Genomic DNA, 26,996 nt, shown 5'->3' with positions numbered 1-26,996 from the left:
ACAATTAGAGGCAGGCCAAAAAAGAAGTTGAAGAGCAAAAGACTCAAAAAACCAAAACTTTTTTTTTAAGTACATGAGAAGCAGGAAGCCGACCAAACAATCAATGGTGCTGCTGGACGATAGAGTTGCTCAAGGAGCACTCCAGGAAGATAAGGCCGTTGCGAAGAAACTAAGTGTATCCCAAGTGCAGCGTGCTTCTGCAGCAGCAGTGGGAGCGGCAAGCTGCAGACTACAAACTGCGGCATGTTGGGAGAACGTCCTGGTTCCTGCCAGGATGTACCCTCTGCCCTCCTAGCAGGACGTTTCAGCACTGACTGAGCTGGGAGCCCAAGTCAGGCAAGCTGGCAGGAGGCTGCTGGGCTGGAATCCTGTTTGGTTTCCTTACAGAATAAAGCCTGGTTGCTGATGGTTTGTCTGAATGGGTCTGGTCTGAGGTGACACACACTGACACACAATGCAGAGCACACAGAGGAGTCTCAGGCCCAGTATCCCAGTATTGTGTAAAAAGCCCCAAGGCCGACTTACCCTGGCTTGGACAACCTCAGAGTGGGCCAGTGAACAGGATGGGGTGGGGTGGGGGGGGTTACATTTGCATCAGTCCTCACTGCAGGGGAAATGAGGGAGATTCCCATGCCTGAGCCGTTCTCTTTAGGTGACAAATCTGAGGAATTGTCCCAGATTGAGATGTCATTAGAGGAGGTTTTGGAACAAATTAATAAACTAAACAGTAATAAGTCACCAGGGCCAGATGGTACCTAGATCCTGGGCTGCTGACAAGCCACAAGCCAATGGCCCCGGGGCTTCCGGGTTCCTGTCACTTAACCTGACAGGCTGGTGGGGTTCTGGATGCGTTGGAAGCCCTGAGCCGTGGAACTCCCAGGCTCCCCATCAGCCCACCTGGCGATGGAGACTATAAAGTGGAACAGTTCCAATAGGGGAGACTGACAAGCCCATCTCACAGAATAGCTTATAGCTTTGATGGTTAAAGCACTCGTGTGGGATGTCGCATTCGTCATGCTCCCTAGAACAGGACATAATGGTGAGATCAGTTGGCAATGTAGGCCTTTGAAAGGCGACTCTCCTAGGGCACTATACAGCTGTGAGATGGGAACAAAGCTGCGATCACTACATATTACCTACAGACCTAGAGACGAAAGACTCGATTCCCCATCCCGGCTTTTAACGCGTCATTGGGGCAGCACTGATCTGCGCTTGGCGGCGGCAGTGCCAGGCGATGGAATCTGCTGCAGGTTGGTGGGCAAGGATGTGGCAGCCCAGCGGCAGAGAGGAAAGGACCGTGCAGTGCAAGAGCAAATGGCTGTAAACGGGCCATCAACAATTTGGGCTTGAAATTAGGTGAACCATCAGAGGAGTGAAGTTGTGGAGCCGCCTCCCAAGGGGAGCAGTGGGGGCAAAAAACCAAACTGGTTTCTAGACTGGGCTTGATACGTTGATGGAGTAGATGGTATGAGGGGACTGCCTACAATGGCATGTAGCCGATCTGCGACTGCTGGTAGCAAATATCTCCAATGGCCGGTGATGGGACACTAGATGGGGAGGGCTGGGTTACTACAGAGAATTCTTTCCCAGGTGTCTTGCCGGCGGGTTTTGCCCACATGCTCAGGGTCTAACTGATCCCCATATTTGAGGTCAGAAGGAATTTTACCCCAGGGCAGATTGGCAGAGACCCTGGGGGTGGGGGTGGGGGGGATTTCACCTTCCTCTGCAGCATGTGGCATGGGGTCACTTGTAGGTTTAAACAAGTGTAAATGGTGAATTCTCTGTAACTTAAAGTCTTTTAATCTTGATTTGAGGACTTCAGTAAGTCAGCCAGAGGTTCGGGGTCTGTTACAGGAGTGGGTGGGTAAGGTTCTTTGGCCTATGATGTGCCGGAGGTCAAATTAGATGATCATAATGGTCCCTTCTGGCCTTAAGATCTATGCGTCTAAGAGACACAACACATAATACTGTGTATTATGTCTGTTATCAAAGCCTGCATGGAAGAATGGTTTTGCTGCCAGCAGACAGGAATTAGAGGCCACACTTTATATTAAGGTTCCATGTATAAGCTTGTTACTGACAGGAGTAGTATGTGTTATAGATAGCTAGATTCCGAGATTCCAAGACCTGAAGGGACCATTGTGATCATCCAGTCTGACCGCCTGTATTTATAAATGGAAACCTTAAAATAAACTGTGACTGAGCTGGGCATGACCCATTAACGTGTAATGGGTTCATCAGGCACCAGCCCCCACCCTGTGGGTCATGAAATGAAGAAATATTTCCCCACCCTGGTGAGCTAAATTTGGACATGAATTGAATCACCATAAGGCTTTCAAGGGTGAAGTTTGGGAATGAGTCACCTGGGAGAATCTGGGCCGCCAGCCACGACATCTGTGACGGTGCAGTACTCAGCATTGCTGTCTGGCTGGATGCTCAGAATCCAAGCTGGGGTTTGTGATGTGGTGCCCAGGGTCCAGACCCGTAGCAGGATGTGGGGGGGAATCACATTCCTGCACAGGCCATGCACACAATGCGTGGGAGACGGGTATGTGCTCCTCTGGGCAATGCCTCCAGAGGAACGTAACCAGCGAGACAGGGAAGAAATGAAACTTTCAGTTCTCTTTTTACTTTCACAGGGTGAGGGTGGTCCGATTGGACCCAAGGGGTACAGAGGAGAAGAAGGACCCATGGGACCTGAGGTTAGTGTTCTTTATCTTTGTTGTCAAGGAAGGAATGCCTGTGTGATATATAAACCAGAGAGCGGTGATCAAAAAAGGCTCTCTCTCCTGGTTCCCAGTGGACAGGGTGCCTAGCCTTATGGATCTTGGAGCCCTTATAAACAGGAACAGAGAAGCTGGTTTTCCAGGACACACAATAATCCACCTCCATGATGGGATGGTAGGATTTTAAACGCTTCTTCTTCAGTGTGGACCCACAGATCTCTAGGGTCAGTTTTCTGAGCAGAGCTGGTAGACAGTATAGCTACTCAGTAAGTGATTCTTATTAACAGCAGCCTGTCTACTCTCTTTGATTTCCGCAATAAGAACATTACAGAATGTAGAGGAGGGCCCTCTTAGGACACTAGTGTAACCTGACAAGCCTGGGTTGGCTCATTCCCTACAGTGCACCTTGTGGGCTTTGTCTGGTCCTACTCCGGAATGGATCACCTGATAGGCCTGCACCACTGCCCTGAGGAAAAGGGGGAACAGAAACAATGGCAAAGGTGCACAGTTTACTCCCCGTGCTGTCCACAAGTAAACAACTCCACTTGGAATATTGCAGTGTTCCCATTTGTATTCTTCAGAGCATCAGGGTTCTTCTAAGGCAGGAAGTGAGGGATCAAAATGTCACAGGAAAATGAATGCGTCTGGTTTGCCTTTGAAAGGATCATTTGCTGTGCATTAAGGTCCTTCACAATATGCTTGACCATTTCGCTGTCTCCCTTCAGGGCCCCAAAGGATCCCCTGGACCCATCGGATTGCCTGGAGAGCCTGGCTTGATGGGTGAAAGGGTGAGTGGTATTTCACAGTGGAATATGGCAGATGAAAAGTGGCTTACAACTGGTCGTGCTCAGCAAGAGGAAGCTCCCCCCCCACACACACACCCCGAGCCCTTGGCTTACACAGCAGAACTGCCGAGTGCTGTGCAGGAGTCCCCACAGGATACTCCCCTGTGGTCACACACGTACACAGGGCTGATCCTCAGCTGGTGAAAATCAGCATCGTTCCATTGACTTAGCTGGAGATCTGCTGAGTTACACCCACTGGGGATCTGGCCTATTCCTGCCAATGGTGCTAGGTCTGATTGACACCCGCTGGGGCTCATGGAGTAGAGCCGCAGAATGGGAGACTTAGCTGACAGGTTAAACCCATTCTGGAGTCTGGCCTCCAGCTGTGCTGTATGGTTTGTCGGGATGCTGGGGGGAGAGGGATCCAAACATAACATCTGCCAGCAGGGCTGGGCAGAGAGACTCTAGCGGGCCAGTGTACATACTTGAGTTTATTTTGTTCTTAAAATACATTCAGGCTCCAAAAGAGATCAGTCTGGAACCCATTACTCTCAAGTCACACTCAGCTGTTTGCAATATGTGTCCCTTGGTACCAAATACACTTAGCATTATGGACCGGCTCCCCAGCTGGTGTGCTCCATTCATGTCAATGGTGTTACACTGATTTCCACCAGCTGACAATCTCCAAATGGGTCTCCCATTCTTGCCTGCTTTGTGTTTTCATCCTCCCCTCCCGCGTCGTATTCATTTTGTATTGCAAATTCATTCATTGTCCTACGAATGGTTGGAACCGAATCCGTTTTTCTCCACAGAGAAGTTCAGAATATTTTGTCAGTGAAATGCTATAAACCCATGTTATCGTTTGGGTTTGCTTCTGTGGGTTTAGTTTCTATAGAAAAGAAATGAGCCATTACAAGCACAGACCTTGGTCAAAGAGACAGGCAGCTTTTCCCGTCAGTAGCTCAGCCACGTAACTCTCCTTTCTTCTCTGATCTCTTCTCTTCTGAACTTTTCCCATCCCACTTCTCTGGTGTACATAGAACTGAAACCAGCATGCCTGTTCCTTATTGTGTGAGCAACAGCACACTACTAGCTTGCAGCCTTCTCTGGAGTTCCCTAAAGGATTTCTACTGCACGTCACTGCACTGCAATGGAGGTTCATTGAGGTAACAAGACTCATCCAATCCAGAGGAGAAAAAACAATCCGTCTGGCCTACACATTTTCTGGTGGAAGTGGGATTAATTGTATGTCTATCAGACTGTCACTAGCCAGCCCTTTGAAAAGAGTCCTTTCACTATGTCCTCCAGCTCTGCAGGATGGAAGAGTCATGTCTTCAATACACATTTCAGTAGAGGACCCAGAGGTCTAAAATATCAGTCTTCTTTTAAAGCTGCTGGTTCATCTATTGGGGCGTGTATATATAATGCATGTGTCTTGGTGTCTTGGCTGCACCCTCTTTCCAACGGCCAAATCCCTTACGCCTGATCTCTGAAATGTCCCCATCACAGTGAAACTCCGGTGGAGGAAAAGGAGATCTTCGTGCCTTTCCCACCTGCCGCCCCCTGCTGTGAGTGCCGCTCTCCCTTTTACTCCTTACTTCAGAAATAAAGAGCAGGCACTCACGCGGCTTCAGATACTGAAGAGACAGATGAAGATTGGAGGTGGAGAGGGAGTTAGAGCAGTAACCCTGCCCCCAGCCTCTCTTTTACCCCCAGAAGCTTTAAAAGGGACCAGTTCCCTCCCCATTTGTGGATGGGGCTATAGCACTGAGTATGTGTGTGAACGTGGGGGCAGGAGGGATACAACAAAAGCGGTTTCTGCCCCAGGAGAAATGAGGCAGGAAAAATGATATTTAACTTGACTGAATATGAATTGTGGTGGTTCCTAAACAATGGCCCTATACAAATAGCATTAGGGGCATCCGTGCCTGTTCTCTGCGACTCTAGATCAAATACACTCAATGTACAGGTAGGAAGGTGTTTTCTTTTCTTCTATCAGCACTGTGAAATCAGGCTGGAGTTTGAAAGTCAAGCTGCATTCCCACCAACAAGAGATGGAGACGTAGCTAACAATTCCATTAAAGATGCCGCCCCCCAGGAGAATCCAGCACAGCGTCTCACAGCCCTGCATTGCAAATAGGAACCAACTGGAGTCCAGACTCATTGCCGATAGGAAAGTGAGCAGATTTTTTCAGCAAGGAGATGCCATCCTGTCACAGTCACTTTTCTGATTGAAATGACACATTAAGCATTTTTGGGTGACCATCTCAAGAAGATAAAGAGCATCTTAATGATATGCAACCTGGAAAAACTCTTTCTGTTTCTATATTGATCCTGTCTCTTGCTGCAGATCATATTTATATTTCATTACCACTTTGAGGGTCCAGTAAAGCTCTGATTTCCATGTCACGCCCTTTTATAAAACACAAGCTGTGAACATGGTGATTGTAATGGGTTCACTGTAGTTGTGGATAAGACTTAAGAGCTTCCACTTAGAAGTGGTTACTAAAGCTTGTGATTCATATGCCCGATGACAATTGTTACAGGGGAGAAACCAGCAGGATGTATTGATAGTTGGCCCATCATTGAGGACTTTCATCTTATTCATCATGACTGTGCCTCTGGAGAAGGCCAGGAGGAATGTTGTAGGGTTCTGGCCTGCAAGTGTCCCACCCCAGTGAGAAGGTATGAGCTCTGTTGAATAACAGAGTGTGTGGACACTGTGCTGTGGGTGAATGGCTGCCTGCTAGGGAAAGTGTGACATGCAGATAAGTGAATTAATTGGTTTGGTTTTGACACTTCACTTATTTTTGCTCTTCCCACTAGGGAGCGGATGGCATTCCAGGAAATGGCACAAATGGTCCTCCGGGCTGCCCAGTGAGTCTTATTTGTTACACAGAAAATTGTTACACAATAATTTAACAGTATTTCTATTCCTCTGATTTAACATGCTCTTTTCCCTTCCCTCTCAGGGCAATCCAGGCAACAGAGCAGATCCTGGTCCTAAAGTAAGTCTGCCTCCATCTCCCCTACAGGGTTATATAATACAAAACTCCCTGAGCAATGCATCCTGGTTATGGCCCCTAGCATTGTTCACAACTGGCCAGTTGGCTCCAGAGCCTGTTGGCTGACCGTGCTCTGAAAGGAGCTTCCAAACGCTGGCTGGCCAGCCCTGCTCATCCCGAAGTCCATGTTTCCAAAAGGTTGGGATGTCCCCTGTTAGCCCCGGACCTGTGCTGTGTGGGCATCTTTAGCTATAGTTATGCGTTGTATGGGTTTCCCTTTCTGGTGCAACTCATAATAACATGGGGAGGGGGTCGCAAAAACTGATGGAACCGCTGGTACGTGTTACAAGATTACCTCCATATGTGCTGTATGGTAACGTATGCCAAGAAAGAAGGTCTCCATCTCGATGACACACGTTTATTGTAACTCAGCATCAAGGAATAAAGACCAGCTGTGACTCCTCAGAGATGTCTGCTCTGGTAGCTTGTTCTCACACTCACTGTAGGCTAGGGAGGTCGCTTGTTATCTAATGCCTGACTTTTAATTCACAGTGTTATTGGTGTCATTTTTCAGGGCTCGAAAGGCTATCCTGGTCCCAAGGGCGATGTTGGAGAAGTAGGAGACCCTGGGGAAGATGTGAGTGCAGAAGGAGGCTGAGCTCTCTCTCTTTTTTTTAAAGCTGAATCGTTTCCACCAGGCAGAGGACTACAAAGGTTTTGCTCCGATTCTAAGCTATTGGTGCAGCCTACTGCACCGCTGTAAAGCTTCCCAGTCTGAGGAGCGCATTTTGCCCATGTGTAAATATCCTGTTAAAGGGTTTATGGGGGAGGATGGCAGGGAGGTAATCGTTCCAGATCTGGTTCATTTGTTTTCCATAAGAGCAACACTGTAAATGCAGCCTGGTGTCAGGCATTCCTCTTTCGTTCACTTCCCTGGAGCAAAGGACAGATAACAAGGGGCTCTGGAGCTGATGCCAATGGTGTGGATGGAGGACAAGCTTGGCTAGCCATACACCGAGTGCCCTGTGACCCAGAAGCAGGTAGAGTCCTGCTCTCTCTGCTGGGCAGTGGCTGGGAACATTGCCGTGTGGTCTAAGTCCTCCGGTACCCCAGTGCAAGTGGACCTTTTCCAAGCACTTGTGAGTGGAGAACCGTGAAGCAGTACGAACCCCTCATAACCTGCAGCTGCTGCCTGTCCAGCCATTCGTAGCAAAGCCGTTACCCGTATCCTAGCTAGAACATCCACAGGAAAGTTCATCAGGTGGAGATAAGCTTCTTCCATGGCCCATTGTGTTTGCTGATGCGCCATCAATGTGAATAGGCCAGTTGTTCTGAGCCAGGAGTACATGTACCCCTGAGGATACACAGAGATATTCTAGGGAGTACATCAGCTCATCTAGATATTTCCCTAGTATTACAACAGGCTACATGAAAAGCACTAACGCAGTCAGTACAAACTCAAATTTTATACAATGACTTGTTTATACCGCTCTACATACACTACACACTGAAAGGTAAGTACAGTATTTATAGTCCAATGATTTGTTTTATAATTATATGGTAAAAATGGGAGAGTAGCAATTGTTCAGTAATAGTGTGGCTGTGACACTTCTGTATTTTTATGTCTGATTTTATAAGCAGGTTGTTTTTAAGTGACATGAAACCAGGCGGTTCCCAGGACAAATCAGACTCCTGAAAGGGGTACAGTCCTCTGGAAAGGTTGAGAGCCAGGGGTCAATGTGAGGAGCTGAAGGTAGCTAGCCCTTGGGCTGCTAGACTAACTATCAGCAGCCCCAGCAGAAAGTGAAATTCAGCCCACCAGGAGCAAGCGGGACATGGCAGGGGTGTTTATGGATTTAGAGGCCAGTGAGAAGGTTGGTTTGTGACAAGCTCCACACGCCCAGTCAGCACAATCTGGGGCCCTTTGGCAGCTCGTCTCGGAATCCCCGAGCCAGAGATTAGAAAGCACTGGCGGTGAAAGCACTAACGCTGGCTGCGTGCCGGCAGGGTGCTCGGCCCAGGAGCTCAGCGACAGCTAGGCAGACCCTCTCCCAAGGGCCCCTTCGCGCCCAGCCGTGGGCAGGACAGAGAAAGCAGATCGTGCTTCAGATGCATTTGCTTTTCCCCCATGGAGCCTGTTTTCCGTCTCTAAGGACAAGCTTCAGATGGCAGCCTGGCCAGAAAGAAAATGTCCAGGCTGAGAGAGCAGAGCCTTCACCCTGGCTGTGGCCACTAGTTCTATGCGGGTGTTTAAGAGGAACCCCTCCAAGGCCCAGACGACATGTGCAAATCATTTCAAAATACACACACAGTTCCGTCTGGCCTGCTGGCCGCATCGGACTTGCCAGATTTACTAGGAGACCTCCTACAGCCAGGACTGGTGTCTCCCATGGATCTGCCCTCTCGGGACTTGTTTTTCACTGTGGAAGTTATCAAGTAGCTTTAATCCTACTGCCATGGGCCTTTGGTGCTACATCTCTCATGAATCCATAACTCTGCCATTTCCAATTGCACTGGGCTAAACATTGGTGAGGATTGGTGCCGCTGCTGTCAGTCAGACTGATTTGGGGGCAATGTGCTTTTGCAAATTTGACTTCAACAGTTTGGTTGATCGAGTGTAGTCCGAGGTTATGCTGTGAAGGCTGAGGAGCCAGTCCTGCCCCCCTTCCTCATTCAAGTAACCTCACTGTCTTCACTGGGGCTACTCGCACCAGGGTTACTTGTGGCACCAAGAGATATAGGCACTGGCCCTGATTCGTTCATGCTCCTGTTGGTATAACTTGAACTTTGCCATGTTGGTGTTAGTCTGTTCCACATTTTATAGCAGCACAATAGTAACTGACAGGGTCACAACTTGTGTCACCCATGTGCTTAAATCTACTAGTGTCAGTGCTCTCCAGTGCCAGTAAAGAAGGCGTCCTGTAGGTAATATGCTGGCCTTCTTTGGAAATGGGCTCCAGCAGCCATAGTTTGGCCATTGGTTTAAAAAAAACACTCTAGACTCAGAGCTTTTGCAGTGATCTTTCAAAGGTTTTGGTGTATTTCTTAGTTGGCAACAGAACTCACATATCATTTAATTGAAATCATAATGCTGCATGTCTGAAAGTGGAAAGTACTCTATAAAATGCTAAGAGCATGGGTGATGTGTGGGGCCAAAGTCGGTCATAGCTCCCGAAGTCCAGCAAATGATCCCTGTAATCCAGCAGAGCTGACAATGCCCCTGCAGTCCGGTCCCTCGGTAATGGCACGTTCTTTTCTTCCAGAATCGCGACCCAGGTCCCTCAGGTCCTAAAGGGTCCAAGGGTTACCGAGGCCCTGAAGGCTCCCAGGTAAGTAACCCAGCAGACTGGAGGGGACAGAGCACCGAGGAGCTAGGTCCCCTGGGAGCTTTCTGATCTGCTCTTCTGACCCGCTTGTGGTGAACTGCAGGCCAGTTTGACAGAGATTGTTGTGTCCAGTTTTGATCCCGGTTGTCAGCTCCTGAAGCCCTGGGCAGTGACAGAGCTCTAGGAACTCTATAACAGACATTCGAAGCGGCGCTGGGTGTCGGTCCCACAGGAAATTCCAATATTTCCACAATTGTTTGCGTCCCAAATTGTGACGAAATATTGAAATATCAACATTTTTCACAAAACAAACTATTCTGAAAATTTTTGATTCAGAACTGTCTAAACATTTCTTTCCAGGATTGTCGATCAAAACAAACCATTGACACATTCCCAACATAGAAACATTTTGTTTCAGTTTGCAAACTGACTAGAAATACTTCAGTGCAACATTAAACCAAGTTTCACCATTTTTGCGCATTGCCTCATGTGAATTGTCGTTTGGGAGCCTGATGCCTCCATTATCCCCTATGGGCCATTCCCCTGTTGCACTACAGCTCCCATGATGCACCCACAGTCATGTGACTCCAATGATCTCCCACACAGTTTAGTCAGTGGAGAGTCTGCATTGCCTCATAAGAGCTGTGCTCCCGCAAGCCCCACCCTTAGGAGAGAATAGGGGCTCGAAATACAACTCCCAGGAGGCAATACACCACAATAAGGAATGTAGTTTAATGTTGAACGGACTCAAAATGAAATGCTTTGGGTCAGGTCAGCAAAATGAAATGTTCAATTTGGGTCGAACCTATCAGAAACAAAATAGTTTGTTCCATTACTTGCAACAGAAAATCAGTGGTTTTTGGCAAAGTTGAAATTTTCTCATAGAACATTTCAGTGAAGCAGAAACTACATTTTCCCTCAGAGAAAACCATCCCAGTGGAAAATTCCCACCCAGCATTAACTGTACGTTGTGCATGAATTCTACCATGTTGCTGCAGCGACAGCTCACAGCTGGACCACTGTGATACCTCACATGCCCAAACACATCCGGTTCAGTTTTCCACTCCTCATGTGCCTATGGCAACCTCACACTGACTCTGATGGGTAAAATAAAGGTCTCCTTTTCCTCTGGGCAAGCAAATTCTCTACTAAAGAGGAGAATTCAGATGGAGGCCAGTGAAAATGGACTATAGACCATTGCCTGAATTAGCCAATGCTATAATGCAGACCATGCCTTCACTAGGGCATCTGAGTCCAGCTGATAAATACAGCCTGGGGGAGGGTGACAGGAGCCGAGGGCCCGAGTCCGCACTGCCCTGCCCTCCTGGGAAAATGAGCAAAACTCTCCCAAAGCTGAATGCTGGTGTTTGTGGCCCCGGCGCCCATGGAGCCCCAGCACTGATGGGGCCCAGAGGTGGGTTTTTATAGTGAGATAACAAATGCCTCGAATGTCCTCTCGCTGCAAGGTCCTGAGTGGAGCCCGGGCTCTTGCAGTGCGGCCCGCAAGGTGGCATGGGGAGGTCAGCACCGTACCCCCGCATGGGGCTCATCTGCACAGCCTTGTCTCTCCTGTGTTTGTACAACAGGAGAGCTCATTCCCATTGTGTTCCCACAGGAGCCCAGCAGTGGGGCAGGGCAGGCTAGCCAGTGACCTGCCCCGGGGTAGCGGGAGGGGCTGCTGCACAGCGGTCAGGCTCTGGCCACTGGCAGAATGGTACCACCAGACTTGGAAGCATGCCCAGCCCTAGCTGGCCACTGGCTCTGATGTCAGGGGGAGAGAGAGGGTGCCATGGCTCTGACAGAGATGGAGGGGACAGTCCCTCCCCCGCAGAAACGCCACTATTTTTAGCAGTGCGTTTCTGGCCTCGTCTGGCCAACGTGGATAAGGCCGGTGTATGGAAGCTGGGAGCTGCCACATTACGCAGCTGGAGTGGTGGGAAAGTGCTTCTGATGATTTACCTTATGGCTTGGCTCCATGGGCCTGCTCAGACAGGCAGATGGACCTGCTCAAAGCTCAGCTCCAGCGCCTGAGTCTACTTTTCCAGACTCTGCTCTGTGTTGTTTAACAGCAGACAGTCCGGAGATAACTGCAGACAGCTCGGCTCCTCTCTTACCCGTCTTTTCACTGCTTTGTTTGACAGGGACCTCCCGGACCCCCAGGGCCTCCAGGACCAGACGTGAGTGACACCGATTGCTTGCACCGCTTGCTTTCAGCTGCCCTGTGCTAGGGCTTGAGGGGAACCATATGCCTTTAGCAGGTTCTTAGACAGCAGCATGTGCAGGGCAAGTCCCCAGTAGGGTGGTATAAACTCCAGGACGTAGCCAGAAGGAGGCCAAACCCAGTTGTGTCTTCCTCCCTGCATGCCCTCCCAGTGATTCCAATCGGTCTTTTCTACCAGTCTGAAGCCCTGTGTTTTGTTGGGACCCAGCCGTTCACGTAGATGTAAGGGCCTGGGTTTCCTCCCACTGAGGAGGACACAACAAGCATATACCTCACCCCCTAGTATCAATATGGGTTCCATGACATATGCAGCCTTTGACTGCGATTTCACAGAGATTAATGAATTTTTAGTACTAATGAGGCCCTTCAGCGTTTCTTTTCCTTTCTTTTCAGGAATGTGAAATTTTAGACATCATAATGAAAATGTGCTGTGAGTATCCCCCTCCTGGTTGGTCTGGGAAGGCAGGCAGCCTGCCAAGCCAGCTAGCCGCCTGCAAGCCCTTGATCTGGGACTGGCTACTGGGTAGTCACCTGCCAGACACGCTCATGCAACGGCCGGTGTTGCTGCAGGGAAACCCCTGTGGAAAAAGAGAAACTTTTTACACAGATTCTTGCCTGAGATTTTTTTCACAGGTGAAAACCTGAGCAAAGCCCAGGGAAGCGTGGCGCATGCCCTGCTCCTGAGGGGTTGTGCTGCCCCATGAGGCCATGCTGCCCACCCCAGTGCACTGCAGAGCACAGCTCTGTTCCCCTGGGGTTGAAGGGAGCATGGGGCCAGTGTGTCTGTCTCTGGGTGGACCCTGCAGTTCAGAAGCCCTCCCCCGAGTAGGGGCAATGGCTGCAGAAACTCTGACAGTCCGTGTGCTGCAACAGTAGAGCCCAAAGCCCATTTACTCAGCGCATTTCAGCTCGGAACCTCTCCTATGCCCAAAGCAGACTGAGAACGACCCCAGGATGGCAGGTCAGCCATCCTGGTGTGCCAGCCAGTCCCCTGACAGCACTGGGGTGTGAGGGCCCTGTTTTCAGTCCCTCATCTTCCACTCATCAGGGGCGGAGTGAAATGGCACGGGTGGAAAATCGAGGCATCACTACCTTGTCAAGGAGTCACCCACAGTGATACCAGCTTCTGCCACTTTTCACCCACAATGAACCATGGGACTAGTCACTACAGAAGGGTCAGAGATGGGGAAGCAGGCACCATTCCCATCCAACATGCCAACTGACTGAGGGTTTGGCAACTCAGTCCTCTGGGGGTCTAACACTATCTGCAGCTGGGAGAGCATCTGAAAATACAGGCCCTCCCTAAGGCAAGCCCTGTGCCACCCAGACTGTCAGGGCTTGATTTTTAATGCCTCGTGTGCAAAGGCATGTGTAATTTACACATACCACTTTTGCAACTGCGTGTGCAAATCAGGTGGTGGTGGCCAGTGAGACACATGCAAATACCTGAATTGCATGTGCAAACACTGAATTTATGCGTGCTCCTAGTAACTGCACATACAAATGATGTGCACATCTCTGCATGTATTTTTGAATGCAGTCTTGCATCTGACTTTGAAAATCAAGCCCTTAATATTTTTCATTAAAAAAAGGAATTGAATGTCTCTTACTGTGACCACCGGGGAGTATGATGCTGTTTGCCCTGCATGCAGTGCTCATTTACCTGGCCAGCCGGGGAGCTGAGTTTGCACTCTGCACTCTGACTGACAATTACATAATCTGTCTGGGTTTGTCCTTTATTTATGTTGTTTAAAGTAATAAATCACTGTATCTAGGAAAGGAACTTGGCCAAATAAATTGTTTCAAACCTTCTAATTCCTAATGCATCCAACCCTGCAGAATGTGATAAGAGACGCTATCGACAGTGTTTGGGCAAGTTTTCAGTGCATGGTGACTGCATGGGGTTTTTAAATTTGAACTAACATTTCCCAGCCCGTATTTAGCACAGGTAAGCAGCATTCCTTGTACACAGTCTATTCTAAAACTTCCTCTTCTGTTTAGAAAATGATTGGCCAGTCCACCAAATCGCTGACATGTGTTTGGATACTTCCTGAAAGATTCTGTTTGGGTATCATCTGGTAGTAATATATTCTCCACACACATTCCCTGAGGCTCATCCATCTTTTCATTGAAACCCCTCTTGTCTAGCTGGTGCTGAGGTCTGATGCTGAACGTGTGCATTCTGAACCTAGGAGATGTTTTTAAATGTACCACATGTGTGGGAAGCCTCTGTGAATGGAGACATTGTAATTGAGCTGTGTCCTTGTGTACATCACTCATGCTGTAATATTTCATGGCAGCTCTTGCAGTTGTACTGCCTGAGTTACTGGGTGAAAGAACATTCAGTTCACTCTGCTTTAACGTTCTCTCTCTCTCCCTTTCTTCCAGCTTGCTGTGGTGAGTGTCACTTTACAAACTCTTTGGGAATGTTTCCTGGTTCTTTTGCTCGTTTCCATCCCACCTCCTTCCTGCTCCAGTACCCAGAGCCACAGTAACTAGCCAGGCAATTCCATCTGGTCGTGTCGAAATCGCTCAGAGAACACAGCCTCAGAACCAAGCAGGAATTGTAGCAGGGAAAGCTTGAGGGCCTCCGGCACTCGCAGTAAGGAGGCCAGAGTGCGTCTGGCTGTATCTCTAGAAGATAACTGTCCAGATGACCCATGGCCAGCAATGCTCTGGGAGACGTTTTCCCACCATTTCTGTACTGAAAGAGACAGCAGTTCTGCACATGTTGTAAATCCAGATCTGCTGCCCCCTCCCCTCCCGTCCCCTCCCTTCCCTAGGATGAGGGAGTTGCCATTTCACTTCCCTTTACAATGTCTTGATGGAGTGGTTTAGGAACCCAAAGACACCAGGGGTGTGGGGGTGGCTGAGGAAAATTGTTTTCCAGTGGTGGAGCTCCCCCATCAAACCCAGATGGCCCAGTCAATCTGTAGCCGAAACTGGGGCTTGGAGGAGAGCTAGCTGAATCAGACTCACCCACAACCTACACCTCTGTCTCTTCTGAGCGAAGTAGCTGGAAGAAATGAGAATTGTAAGGGACCTGGTTCGTGCAGTTTGAGCTCTTTGAAATGTTGCCTGTGTGTTTAATAAGCTGGGTAGAGCATTTAAAGGTCAGGAGAGGCCGTGGGGAAATCAAAAGGAATAACTAGCTAACTAAATCTCCAATCCTACGTGTGGTGATTTTGCTGCTTGCTTTGGGGCTACATCTTCTCTGTTAGCAAAGCGAGCGCGTCACTATGGACTGACTGCAGCTGTCACTCCACGGGCTCGTGCAAGCGGCACTGTGCGGTGGCAAAGCAGCCGGGCTGCCTAACACACGTCCCTTTGGGTCTGTGCTTTGCTGCAGAATGTAAATGCGGCCCCATCGATGTGCTCTTCGTGTTGGACAGCTCGGAGAGCATCGGCCTGCAGAACTTCAAGATTGCCAAGGATTTCATCATTCAAGTCATTAACAGGCTGAGCAAAGATGAGCGTGTGAAGGTGAGTTTTCAAGGGGACATGTAGTGTGTGCACAGCGGCAGGTACAAATCTCCCTCCCACGCAGAATGGATGGACTGAGCCACCTCACACGGGGCAGACACACACACCAGGCAAATGCTCCTCACTTGTATGCTGACAACATAAGGCTCAGTTGGTAAATAACATGTAACTACAGCGGGCTCCTGCCCAGCTGAGCAGAGCAGCGGCAGCGGAAGCTCCTAACACAACATTAGGGGGGAGGGATAGCTCAGTGGTTTGAGCATTGGCCTGCTAAACCCAGGGTTGTGAGTTCAATCCTTGAGGGGGCCACTTAGGGATCTGGGGCAAAATTAGTACTTGGTCCTGCTAGTGAAGGCAGGGGGCTGGACTCGATGACCTTTCAAGGTCCCTTCCAGTTCTAGGAGATGGGATATCTCCAAAATAACATACCAATCCTGCACTCTCCAGAACCCTTTGCCATGGGCTTGTCTTCCTTGCCTCAGAATAGCCAATTCTTAGGGGACTTGTTCTGAGGAACGGTCTCTGGGTGGCTGGATTAGATGAACGGGGAAATCCATTCCAGCTCCCTTTGAGTCTATAACGCTCCCTAGCTAATACACCTGTGGCCGAGATGTTCAAAGATGGGTTCATGCAGTTAAGCTCCTAAGCCTGCATGTATACGTGCCGGGGCAGTGCCTGGGAGAGGAGCATGGGAAGAGTGCTGCTGTTCTGAAGCCACTCTCAGCCGCCACCGTGGCCTCTAGGAGATTGTGGCAGCCAAGTGGATGCAAAAACACTGTCCGAAGCTGCTCTAAGTTATGCTGGGGCCTGGCTAAGATTAAGGGAAGCACAAAGGTGGTTTATTGCCCTTCCCGGCCACCTCCATCTGTTCCTACACTGAGTCCAGCTGTAACAAAACGGAGAAGGATAGGAGGGGAGATCCCATTGCTGAGTATAGACCTGGACTTGTAACGGCAAGCCCTCTCCTCCCCAGAAGCAGGGGATGGGCCTGGAAGTAGGACCCTCCCTCCACTCATTCTGGGTCAGTGATGTTGTGTAGGGGCTTTTTTAGCAGGCCACAGCATCTCTAGGCACTTCAGGCACAAAATCGGGTCTTTCTGAGCTGCCTGTGGGCCCCGGGATGCATTACCCTCTCACTAACATGTGGTTGACGATGTTTGTCACAGATCCACAGGGTCTGGTCCATGCCCCAGCCTGTAACCTGTGACCTGTTTAGTGTGCCAGGCCCTAAGGACCCACACAGTTCCATGGAGCAGGCCCTGGCCTCCACAGCTCTGAAACTGGGCCTTTGGGTGCCAGCAATCCTTGTTGCTCTCCGTGGCTCCCTGCAGTGAGTCCAGCCATGCCAGAGTCCTGCCAGAGGCTTGTTTCCCACCTCCTTTGGGCACAGGGCTCCCAGGGCCTATTTGCAGTGACACCAGGCAGCCCTCTCAAAACCAGGACACCATCTGTTGGGCACCTGGCTACAGAACCCAATGCTTAGCAGAGAGAAGCAAAGGTTAGACATCATCCGTACTGACTAACACCAGTGCTCCCTTGAGCCATGCAGCTGTAGGAACCATCTTGGTTTCCTTTGACTGTCAGTTCCAGGTGAGGCCGGTGTCTCTCGGACACCCACAGCTGGCCTCTGCCAACCGACTCAGGCTTGTGGGGCTCGGGCTGCAGGGCTGTGTCACTGCTGGGTAGACTACCGGGCTTGGCTGGCACCCAGGCTCTAGGACCCTGCAAGGTGGGAGAGTCCCAGAGCTCGGTCTCCAGCCCAATCCTGGAAGTCTACACAGCAGTGAAACCCGCAGCCCAAGCCCCACAGGCCCGAATCAGCTGTCACAGGCCAGCCGCGGGTTTTTCTTTGCGGTGTACATGTACCCTGAGAGCTCAGCTCTACACCTCTTTGTTCTCCGGACTCAGCTGAGCTGTGTTCCCATGTTCAGCTGCATCTGCAGCGAGGAGTTAATCGTCAGTCCTTGGGGTTCCCATTGTCTCTGGAGCGTTGTTGAGTCACACGTGCTAATTCCAGCCAGCCAGTCCTAGTGGCTCTGTGTCTCAAGTCCCTAGGCTGATCTCCCATGGCCTATGGAGAACACAAATTCTTTCCCCCCAATGGATGTCAAGGTAGGGGGGCCACTCACACGTCCCTGGAAAACCGGACATTCGGGGCCTTCCGGGAACAGCGTGGGCCTGCCCCTGTCCACTGGTGTGTCAGTGTTTGTACACTCACCCTGTGGGGGGGAGGGATTTTTAAGAGCCGGGGGGGTGAGGTGGTGATCCCGTCCAATACCGGACAAAACCATGTCCTGTTTTGTCCCAGTACTGGAAGAGAAGAGGATTGTCCAGTTTAATATCGGACGAGCAGCTTCCCTGGGCCCAGGTGATAGGTACAGAGTCATGCCGATAACTCATACATATATGACAGAAAATTCCTGCCTTGGTCACAACTTCCATTCATGTCTCACCATTGCTCAACAGTTTGAACCTGGGGATTCCCGAGTGGGTGTCGTACAGTACAGCCATGGCAACACCCAGGAGCTGGTGGCTATGGGCGATGTCAACATTACCAACATCAGAGACTTGAAGGAGTAAGTCTATAGGCCTGGGAGCTGGGCTTCAGTCAGCCGCTCAGAGACCAGCGCCAGTTACTGTCCTGCACGTAGCACTGCCTGGGTCCTGCATTGCTGAGTCCTGCTGCTGTAATAAGCAGCAACACGCTAATTGCATTGTAACTGTGGGTGTGTCGCAGCCCTGTGTAGACGTACCCAGAGTCAGCAGCGGGGCTTTGGCGGGCCTGTCCCAATGTGCTGAGACGAGTGATGGTCAGCGGTGGGTGGCGTGCTATTTCCTTCGTTCGTGCACAGTCCCTAGCGACTGTATTTCTCCTTAGCTCGGCCTGACAACACACCCAATCAATCCCATCCTGCAGTGAGCTCTGAGCGGTGTCCATCTCCACAAGTGCTCAGCTCTTCGTCATATCACAAGCCATTTACAAGAGATTATGCCCTTGGCTGGCATGTACGGACTACATAGGAGTTGTGCCAGTGGAGGCCAAACCCCCTACTTGCTCTCCCAGATTAAGTGACTGGGTGTCTAAATGCATGCAGTGGTGAGAACAGAGTGTGGGTCCCCTCCAAGGGGATGCAAGCACCTCATGTGTGCAAGTGGATTGCATCTGCCAGGTGGACTGACCAAGAACACCGCATTTGCCGGCAGACCTGTTCAACAGCAGAACAGTCCTTTCCACCTGGGAGCAGAAGTCTTTGCTTTCACTGGTGATTTAGCCATGAAATATGAAGCAGCCCGGCAAACCCCTCTTGTCCTGTAATACCAGCTCATCAGCCACAAAAGCAGGTCATTCCCAGCTGTGAACTCATCTGACTTCTGAAGTTTTAGGGGGGGAGGATTGTCTAGGACTAGGGCCTGTTAGCGCTGACCTCCCTTTGCACTTGCTTGCAGGGCCGTGAAGAAGCTGAACTGGATAGCGGGTGGCACCTACACTGGGGAAGCCCTTCAGTTCACCAAGGAGAAACTGCTGGCGCGGTTTGCCTCCGACAAGAGGGTGGCCATCGTCATCACAGACGGACGGTCTGACACGCTGCGGGACCTCACCCCGCTCTCCTCGCTCTGTGAAATCAACACCCAGGTAGGTGAGCCCGGGCCTGAGGCTAGCTGGCGCTTCCTGAGAAGGGAGGTCCCTAGAAGAAGAGGGCAGCCTTGCTCTGAGCAGTAGCGACTGTCTAGGCAGACGTGGTGCAGCTGACGCCTGCGCTCCTGGTGCCAGTGCACGCTAGCTCGAACCACCACGACAGGGAGAGTTAGTGTCAGTGCAACTGATGAGCACTTATCTATTAATCATGTCTACGGGTGTGTATGTGATGTGTGTGTTGGGATCACACCCCTATTTCCTGCCTGTCTGCTGGTCATCTTCATTAGAAAACTCTTCATGTTCATATAGTTCATGCCACAACTGGCCCAGTGGGAGACGGAGCCTGACTGAAGGCACCTGGGCACCACCGCAGTACAGAGAGACAGAGTGACAACCAACCCGTTAAACCCCAGTAACGAATCTGTGCTTGCCCTGTAGGTTGTTTCCCTGGGCATAGGTGACATCTTCCGAGCACCCCCTAACTCGGAGCAACTCGGTGTCATTGCTTGTGAAGGCACATCCTACCGCCCGGGACTGTCTGTTCAAAGGGACAACTACGCTGAGCTGCTGGAAGACACGTTCCTCCAGAACGTGACCTCATATATCTGCCGAGGTGGGTGACCATCCTCCGCTGGCGTTGCTGTGACCCAGCTGAGCCTTGCTGTGGGATGGTGCCCACATGCTGCTTACCTGTCTGTAGTGTTGCTGGAGAGCCAGAAGTGACATTGGGGGCAATACACAATGGGAGCTGGGGGGCTAATGGGAGAGGGGTGGTCACCGCCTGATTGTTTGGAGCGGTGGTGGCCCTGATCACGTCCTAGCTGATCATGTTCTCGGCTGTTACTCCGAAAGGGAGCAGCCTGTGTGCTGAAGTCAGGGGAACGGAGGCGATTCAGGAGTCTGATCAATGAGGGATTCTACCATTGTCTCGGACTTTGGGTAAATCAATAACAACAATCTTTGGATGTTTCCAAATTGCCAGCCCCTCTCCAGCCAAGGGAGGTTTTAGCAGACAGTGGCCCTCTTACAATACACGGCACTGGCAGGATGAGCACTGCAGTTAGACCCTGAGATTCAGAAGCACTTTCCAATTAGGTACCTGCCTCTTTGTGCCATCTGATGACTGTCTCATACATTCATGCACAGGGCGGCCTCAAGCTAGTCAAGGCTCTAAGCGCTACCGCAGTACAAATAAGGAATCGCAGCACTGTGATTTCACCAGTAAATCCGGCAATTACCCGCCCAAGTGCTGTCGAATGTGCCTATAGTTAATTGCAGGTTTAAAAACACAGGCACAAAACTGGAGGCTGTGATAAAGTCCTCCCGGAAATCATGGTTGAAACGCCAGGGCCGTCTGGTCCTTCTGTGCTCATTTGTTGATGGGGGGTAGTATTGGCCTACTCTAGACATCAGCTCTGCAGTCCAGGTACCCTAATATGGCTGTGGGGTTGGGGTGATCCTGTAATCTCTCTGCCGCCCTGAGCCTTGGGACACCCCAGCCCCTCCTGAGACCCATTTCTAGATCTAGTGGCGAGCTCCCGTCTCAAGACGAGGCCCTGCCCGCCACTCCCCCATCTGCTCTGACAATGCCCACGCCCTAGTGCTAAGCTCCGGTGGGGCTGTTTCCTTGGTACTGCCACCTGGTACGTACACAGCTAGACACACGCTCGGCTTCCTCTGGGAACAGAGGGAGCTGCACCTCGCAGCGTAGCCCCTCCCTGAGTCATTCCTGGGCACCCAGCCTGTCCCCGGGGATCAGTCACTGCCACCTAGCCACGGGGACAAGCTGTGGTGTTCACTCTCCACCACCCAGACCTCCCGGATTTTACAGGGAGCAGAACTGGAGCATCTAGCAGAGGTGCTGAGAGTCGCTTCCTGCATGCCCGTGAAATCCAGCACAGCACCGTGCAATCAAACGTGGGATAACTGCCCTGGTGGCCCCACTACCATCAGAGAGAGCCATCCCGGAGCATCTGGCAATAGCACTGTGACTAATGGGCGTTGGGTGTGCTGCAGGGAGCCCCAGCCCTCTCCTGTGAATCTGGCTATCAATGCTGAGTACTGTGTGGAGCTCTGAGGGATGGTGTCCTGCATAGACTGAATGTTCTAATCCTGGGGTGCCATGAGGATACCATCGGCCTGGTGTCTAGAAAAGAAATACCCTTCCTGAGTGAGGGGAATGATTTAAGGTGGTTTGTTTTGCTTGTTTCTCTTGCAGAGAAGAAATGTCCAGACTACAGCTGCAGAAGTGAGTATTTCCGACTTGTGAGAGGCAGCCCAGGAAGGAGGGCAGGTGGGGGCGCAGAGGTGGGGGCGTAGCACTGTGCCGAGAATCTGAGATACAGTTTCTGAGTGGACAGGACCACACAGTAGGATCTGTCTCTGAGTCCAAAAAATGAATCTAGGCTTGCCGGGCTGTACTGCCTGCCTGGGTGGAGAGCACACAGTGGTGAGGAAGAGGTAACTAAGTCAACAGTAATAATGGAGACTTCAACTATCCACAGACACGCTGGACAAATGACACAGTGGAGTAAGGGCTAGAGTAGACTGAATATTTGCTTCCAGAGCAGCTAGAGCTCTGACTAGAGGGGCCATCCTTGGTTTAGTCCTAAGTGACAGCCAGAAGTTGCTTCAATAAGCAGGCATAGTTGAACCACGGAGTAATAATGACCACGTTGGAATTAAGTCTGGAATTCTTGGGGAGGGAAAGGTACCGAAATTAGCACAGTGACAGTAAACTTTAGAAAGGGGGATTTTTTTTAATGTGGAGTTTAATCCAGAACACCCTAAAGCTAAAAGAAAGTAAAAAAAATCCTTAGACTCAACATGGAGGCTGCTAGATCAAACAAATCAGAGCCCTAGAAGGCATTCACACTCCTAGACAAAAAAGGAAGCAGGAGGGCAAGGAAAACAGCCTAGTGTGTTTAAATGACAAGGGACTATAGGTTTTTCAAGCAACATACAGACCTGAGAATCAACCCGAGAGAAGCCAATAGAAAAGAGCAAGATAAAGTGTGAGATGAAACTCAGAGAAGCATAGATTGAAGAGCACAGAGGCAAAGACTCCAAATTCATTGAGACTTCAGTAGCAGGAAGCCAGAGACAACCAATGAATACACTGGACTCTGATGGGGAAGGGGAGCAATTAAGGAAGATAAGCCATGTAATAACAAAGAAACTTTCTCTACGCAGTCAACTTCACAGGGCCAGCTGACATCACTCTCTTGGTGGACAGCTCCACCAGCGTTGGGAGCCAGAACTTTGAGCTCACCAAGAAGTTTGTGAAGCGGCAGGTGGAGCGGTTCCTGACAGCGCACATGCCTTCGGAGGACTCTGTGCGCGTCTCCGTTGTCCAGTACAGCGGCAAGAACCAGCAGATACTAGAGGCACAGTTTTTGCAGAACTACACAGTGATCGCCAAAGCGATTGATGACATGGAGTTCCTTAATGATGCCACAGATGTCAATTCCGCCCTCCGGTATGTCACCAACCTGTACCGGCAGTCTTCCCGGACCGGCGCCAACAAAAGGGTACTGATCTTATCAGATGGCAACTCTCAAGGGATCACGAGAAATGACATAGAGAAGGCAGTGCAGGCGGCTCAGAGGGAGGGCATTACGATATATGTGCTGGCGATAGGCAGCCAAGTCCACGAGTCCAACCTCCAGGCCCTTGTTACTGGGAAGACCAAAGAGCAAAATGTGGCCTATGAGGCGAACCATCTCTTCCGAATGCCTGACTACAAGTCCCTGCTGCAAGGCGTCTTCGACCTAAAAGTCTCCAGGAAGGTCGCTACTGAGAATTGAGCGGCAGGGAGGACCTCCCGCAGCCCAGAGGACAGGCTGTGTATGCTTTGCGTCTCTTAAAAATGAAAAAGTTAGCAATATTCTTGATGAACTTGTGTTTATATATAAAGCCATAGTGCCAGAGTCTGTCTGTGCACAACCCCCTGCCCCTGCTTGGAGCTCCCTTTTCATCCCCTTGGGTCTGAGTTGTCTTCCCCACCCTCTGAGTCCCCCCAGCAGACAGGCCCAGGGGCAGCCTAGCTACTAGCCTCCAGAACACATACAGATCCCTGGGGCGAATTAGACTGATGAGACGAAGACCACTAAGAACTTGCCCGGTTTTACAAGATTGATCACACACTTTACCTACTGATTTTTGGTTTTCTTTATTCAAATTAAAGCTCTTGGCTTGCCCCGTTCTCCAGGGGCCTCACCAATGCCGTGTTTAAGGTTAAACTTTAAAGTGCCAACATCTCTCTGGCCAATACACAGGTAGGATCATGGTCATGGCTGGCAGGTTTGTTTTACATCTCCTGCTCCAGTGGGGGACGAATGGGCTTTAAAACCAGCCTCAGCATCTCGGTGCCGGAGATGGGTCCAAAGTGCAAACGGCTCTCGGTGCCATGGGGTTAGACTCTGTTCAGCACATCCATATCTCCCAGGGCAATAGTGGAGGTGATGGAGCGCAGCTCAGCACTGGCTGGCCCCCATCCACCCCCATCCATATCAAGGGGATTCGACGGGGCATAAATCCAATCACATTGGACCTATTGACTTAAAAAGAGTTGGAGAATAGCCAGAGGGGGAAACAGTGGAAGAACAAGGTAACGGTGCTTCTGTGCTACCTAATGTCATTCCCATGTAACAAAGCTGTAAATCCCATCAGTGATCTTATGATCTGTTATGTTCCAAAGTATCCTTTCGAAAATCTGTCAAGGCACGTTGTAGTATATACTGATGCAGAATCCAGTGATGTCAATGGAAAGATTCCCATTAGCTTCAGTGGGTTTGGGATCAGGCCCTATAAGATATGATAACAAGCTAAGGTGCTATCCCTACCTGGGTGATGTCTGCCCTATATGTTTACACGGTAATTGCCAAGACCACGCTAAAGATGTGGATTGGCTTGGAGAAGTTTCATTCAGTGTTCCCAGTGGTGCTCTTGCTATGAAATCATGTGTTTCGAAAAGAAATGCGGTTGATGACGTCAATGTTGCAGTCTATTTTACTCTGTAACCAAGATCCATTTTACCAGTTAGTTTTATTTTATGCCTGTTTTACTGAAATGTCTCCACGTCAAGAGTTTGTCCAAATAAATGGTTTTCCACAGTCCTGTTGGCAGGCTGTCTGTGTGTAAATGTAACCCAGGGAGATGGACTTAGCTTGGTGATTTCATACCTTGTGGAAGGAGCCACTACATGGAAAGTGTGGCTAACTCTCAGTACATCCTGCAAGAGCCTGTGGTGATCTGTGAGTCTCTACAGAGCTGCATGGGAACTCTGCATATGAATACAAGGGAAGGGAACCAGTGTTTATAGCTCACAGAAATGGTCTCTTGGATTTCCTGATTTCAGAAATGTTCCCAGTTCCATGTCCCAGGGATCTATTGGTCAATGTATTTCTTGCACACACAAATATTACACTGAAAGAACGTTAAGACTGCAAAGTTGAGCACTGAGGAAATGCCAGAATTAAGGTCCATCCATGCAACTTAAATGTGACCCCCTTTTGTGTATGCATTCTGATGCAGTCTTTGCTTCCAGTCACACACTATTTCTCCACAGGCTCCCTGCCTCATTCAGGGCACAGGAGGGACAGTGCTCATTGTGTGAGCCGTTGTTCAATATTTTGTTTTCTCACTGTTCAATGGGTGCCCCCAGATCTTATTTACTGCTCCCTATTCAAACCCTGCTCCAGAGACAGAATTAATAATGACCCCCTGAGCTTTTCTCATCGCTGCAGTGTCTGAGTGCTTCACAAACAGTAAGGAATTTAGCTCTCCTGTGAAGTGAGTGGATATTAGCCCCATTTTACAGATGGAGAACTGACCCACTTCCTCCCATGCCCTCATCATGAATCAGACAGCTGTAGACAGTTATCTGCTTTCCCTGCATAATGACAGGTTTCAGAGTAGCAGCCGTGTTAGTCTGTATCCGCTATATGCATCCGAAGAAGTGGGCTGTAGTCCACGAAAGCTTATGCTCTAATAAATTTGTTAGTCTCTAAAGTGCCACAAGTACTCCTGTTCTTTCTGCTTTCCCTGGTTAGCCCTCCCCCTTCAACCTGCACCACAGCATAGGTATTTTGAAGCAAATTCCAAGCAATGCCCCACAGCAATACAGTGATATCTTGATGCATGGGATGCATCCACTACCACTGCTAGAGCTGCTGTTCCATAGATGCATAGACTCTAAAGCCAGAAGGGACCATTGTGACCATCTAATCTGACGTCCTGTACAGCACAGGCCAGAGACCTGCCCCACAATCATTGCTAGAGCGGAGCTCTTAGAAAAAAAAATCCAACCTTGATTTTAAAATGGTTAGTGATGGAGAATCCACCACAACCCTTGGTAAATCGTTCCAATGGCTAATTACTCTCCCTGTTAAAAATGTACACCTTATTGCCGATCTGAATTTGTCTAGCTTCAACTTCCAACCGTGGGATCATTTTATACTTTTCTCTACTAGATTGAAGAGCGCACTTATTTAGTCACGTTCAGCTGATTATCCACGACAACATGCCTCACCCTAAATCTTTTTCAGAGTCACTACTTCCCAGGATACAGTCCCTCATCCTGGAAGTATGGCCGACATTCTTTGTTCCCAGAAGTATACATTTACATTTTGCCATATTAAAGCACATATTGTTTGCTTACGGACAGTTTATCAAGCAATTCAGAGTGATTGGAATCAGCAACCCTCCATTATTTACCACACCCCCAATTCTTGTGTCATCGGAAAACTTTCTCAGTGATGATTTTATGTTTCTTTCAGGTCATTGATAAAGATGTTAAATAGTGGAGGGCAAGAACCGATCCCTGCGGGGTCCCACTGGAAACAGACCTGCTTGATGACAATTCGCCATATACAGTTACATTTTGAGAGCTTTTTAATCCAATTACTGTGTGCCATGTTCATTTTACATCATTCTAGTTTTTTACTAAAAATATCATATAGTACCACGTCCAATGCCATACAGAAGTCTATTCAGTCATCACTATTACCTTTATCAACCAAACTTGCAATCTCATCAAAAAAGCTATCAAGTTAGTTTGACAGAATCGATTTTCCATAAACCCATGTTGAATTGAGTCCCATGTCAGCCATTCCATTGTCGTGCCTGTGATTGATGTCAGGCTGTCAGCCCATAATTATTCATGTCATTCCAGTTACCCTTGTTAAAAATTGGCACATTCGTTTTCCTCCATTCTTCAGGAACTTTCCCAGTGCTCCAAGACTTACCGAAAATCAACACTAATGGTCCAGTGAGCTCCTCAGCCAACTTTTTTAAAACTCTTGGAGGCAAGTTATCTGGATCTGCTGATTTGAACATGTCTGACTTTAGTAGCTTCTGTTTACCATTCTCCCGAGATACTAGTGGAATTCAAGGAATGTTATCACCATATGATGAGACTATCATAGAATCATAGAATATCAGGGTTGGAAGAGACCTCAGGGGGTCATCTAGTCCAACCCCCTGCTCAAAGCAGGACCAACACCAACTAAATCATCCCAGCCAGGGCTTTGTCAAGCCAGGCCTTAAAAACCTCTAAGGATGGAGATTCTACCACCTCCCTAGGGAACCCATTCCAGTGCTTCACCACCCTCCTAGTGAAATAGTGTTTCCTAATATCTAACCTAGACCTCCCCCACTGCAACTTGAGACCATTGCTCCTTGTTCTGTCATCTGCCACTGAGAACAGCCGAGCTCCATCCTCTTTGGAATCCCCCTTCAGGTAGTTGAAGGCTGCTATCAAATCCCCCCTCATTCTTCTCTTCTGCAGACGAAATAACCCCAGTTCCCTCAG

General features: G+C 49.6%; 1 protein-coding gene across 1 annotated transcript in view; it reads left to right on the top strand.

The window, feature by feature from the left end:
* Positions 1-24,297, top strand: part of COL6A1 (collagen type VI alpha 1 chain) — a 67,319-nt gene extending 43,022 nt beyond the window's left edge. Inside the window, exons 21-35 of the mRNA XM_005282633.5 lie at positions 2,640-2,702; positions 3,452-3,514; positions 6,338-6,388; positions 6,484-6,519; positions 7,091-7,153; positions 9,780-9,845; positions 11,984-12,019; positions 12,457-12,493; positions 14,452-14,460; positions 15,413-15,546; positions 18,013-18,122; positions 18,994-19,180; positions 19,622-19,796; positions 21,402-21,431; positions 22,376-24,297. Of these exons, the coding sequence (XP_005282690.2) occupies positions 2,640-2,702; positions 3,452-3,514; positions 6,338-6,388; positions 6,484-6,519; positions 7,091-7,153; positions 9,780-9,845; positions 11,984-12,019; positions 12,457-12,493; positions 14,452-14,460; positions 15,413-15,546; positions 18,013-18,122; positions 18,994-19,180; positions 19,622-19,796; positions 21,402-21,431; positions 22,376-22,989 (1,674 nt within the window). The 3' untranslated portion in view covers positions 22,990-24,297. The remainder of the gene's footprint in view (positions 1-2,639; positions 2,703-3,451; positions 3,515-6,337; positions 6,389-6,483; positions 6,520-7,090; positions 7,154-9,779; positions 9,846-11,983; positions 12,020-12,456; positions 12,494-14,451; positions 14,461-15,412; positions 15,547-18,012; positions 18,123-18,993; positions 19,181-19,621; positions 19,797-21,401; positions 21,432-22,375) is intronic.
* Positions 24,298-26,996: the final 2,699 nt, after the last annotated feature.

Source organism: Chrysemys picta, chromosome 11 (genome assembly GCF_011386835.1).
Source record: "Chrysemys picta bellii isolate R12L10 chromosome 11, ASM1138683v2, whole genome shotgun sequence".
Classification (NCBI taxonomy): Eukaryota; Metazoa; Chordata; order Testudines; family Emydidae; genus Chrysemys; species Chrysemys picta.
Note: the sequence above shows the minus strand (reverse complement) of the source record. Positions and strands in the feature narration are given on the sequence as shown.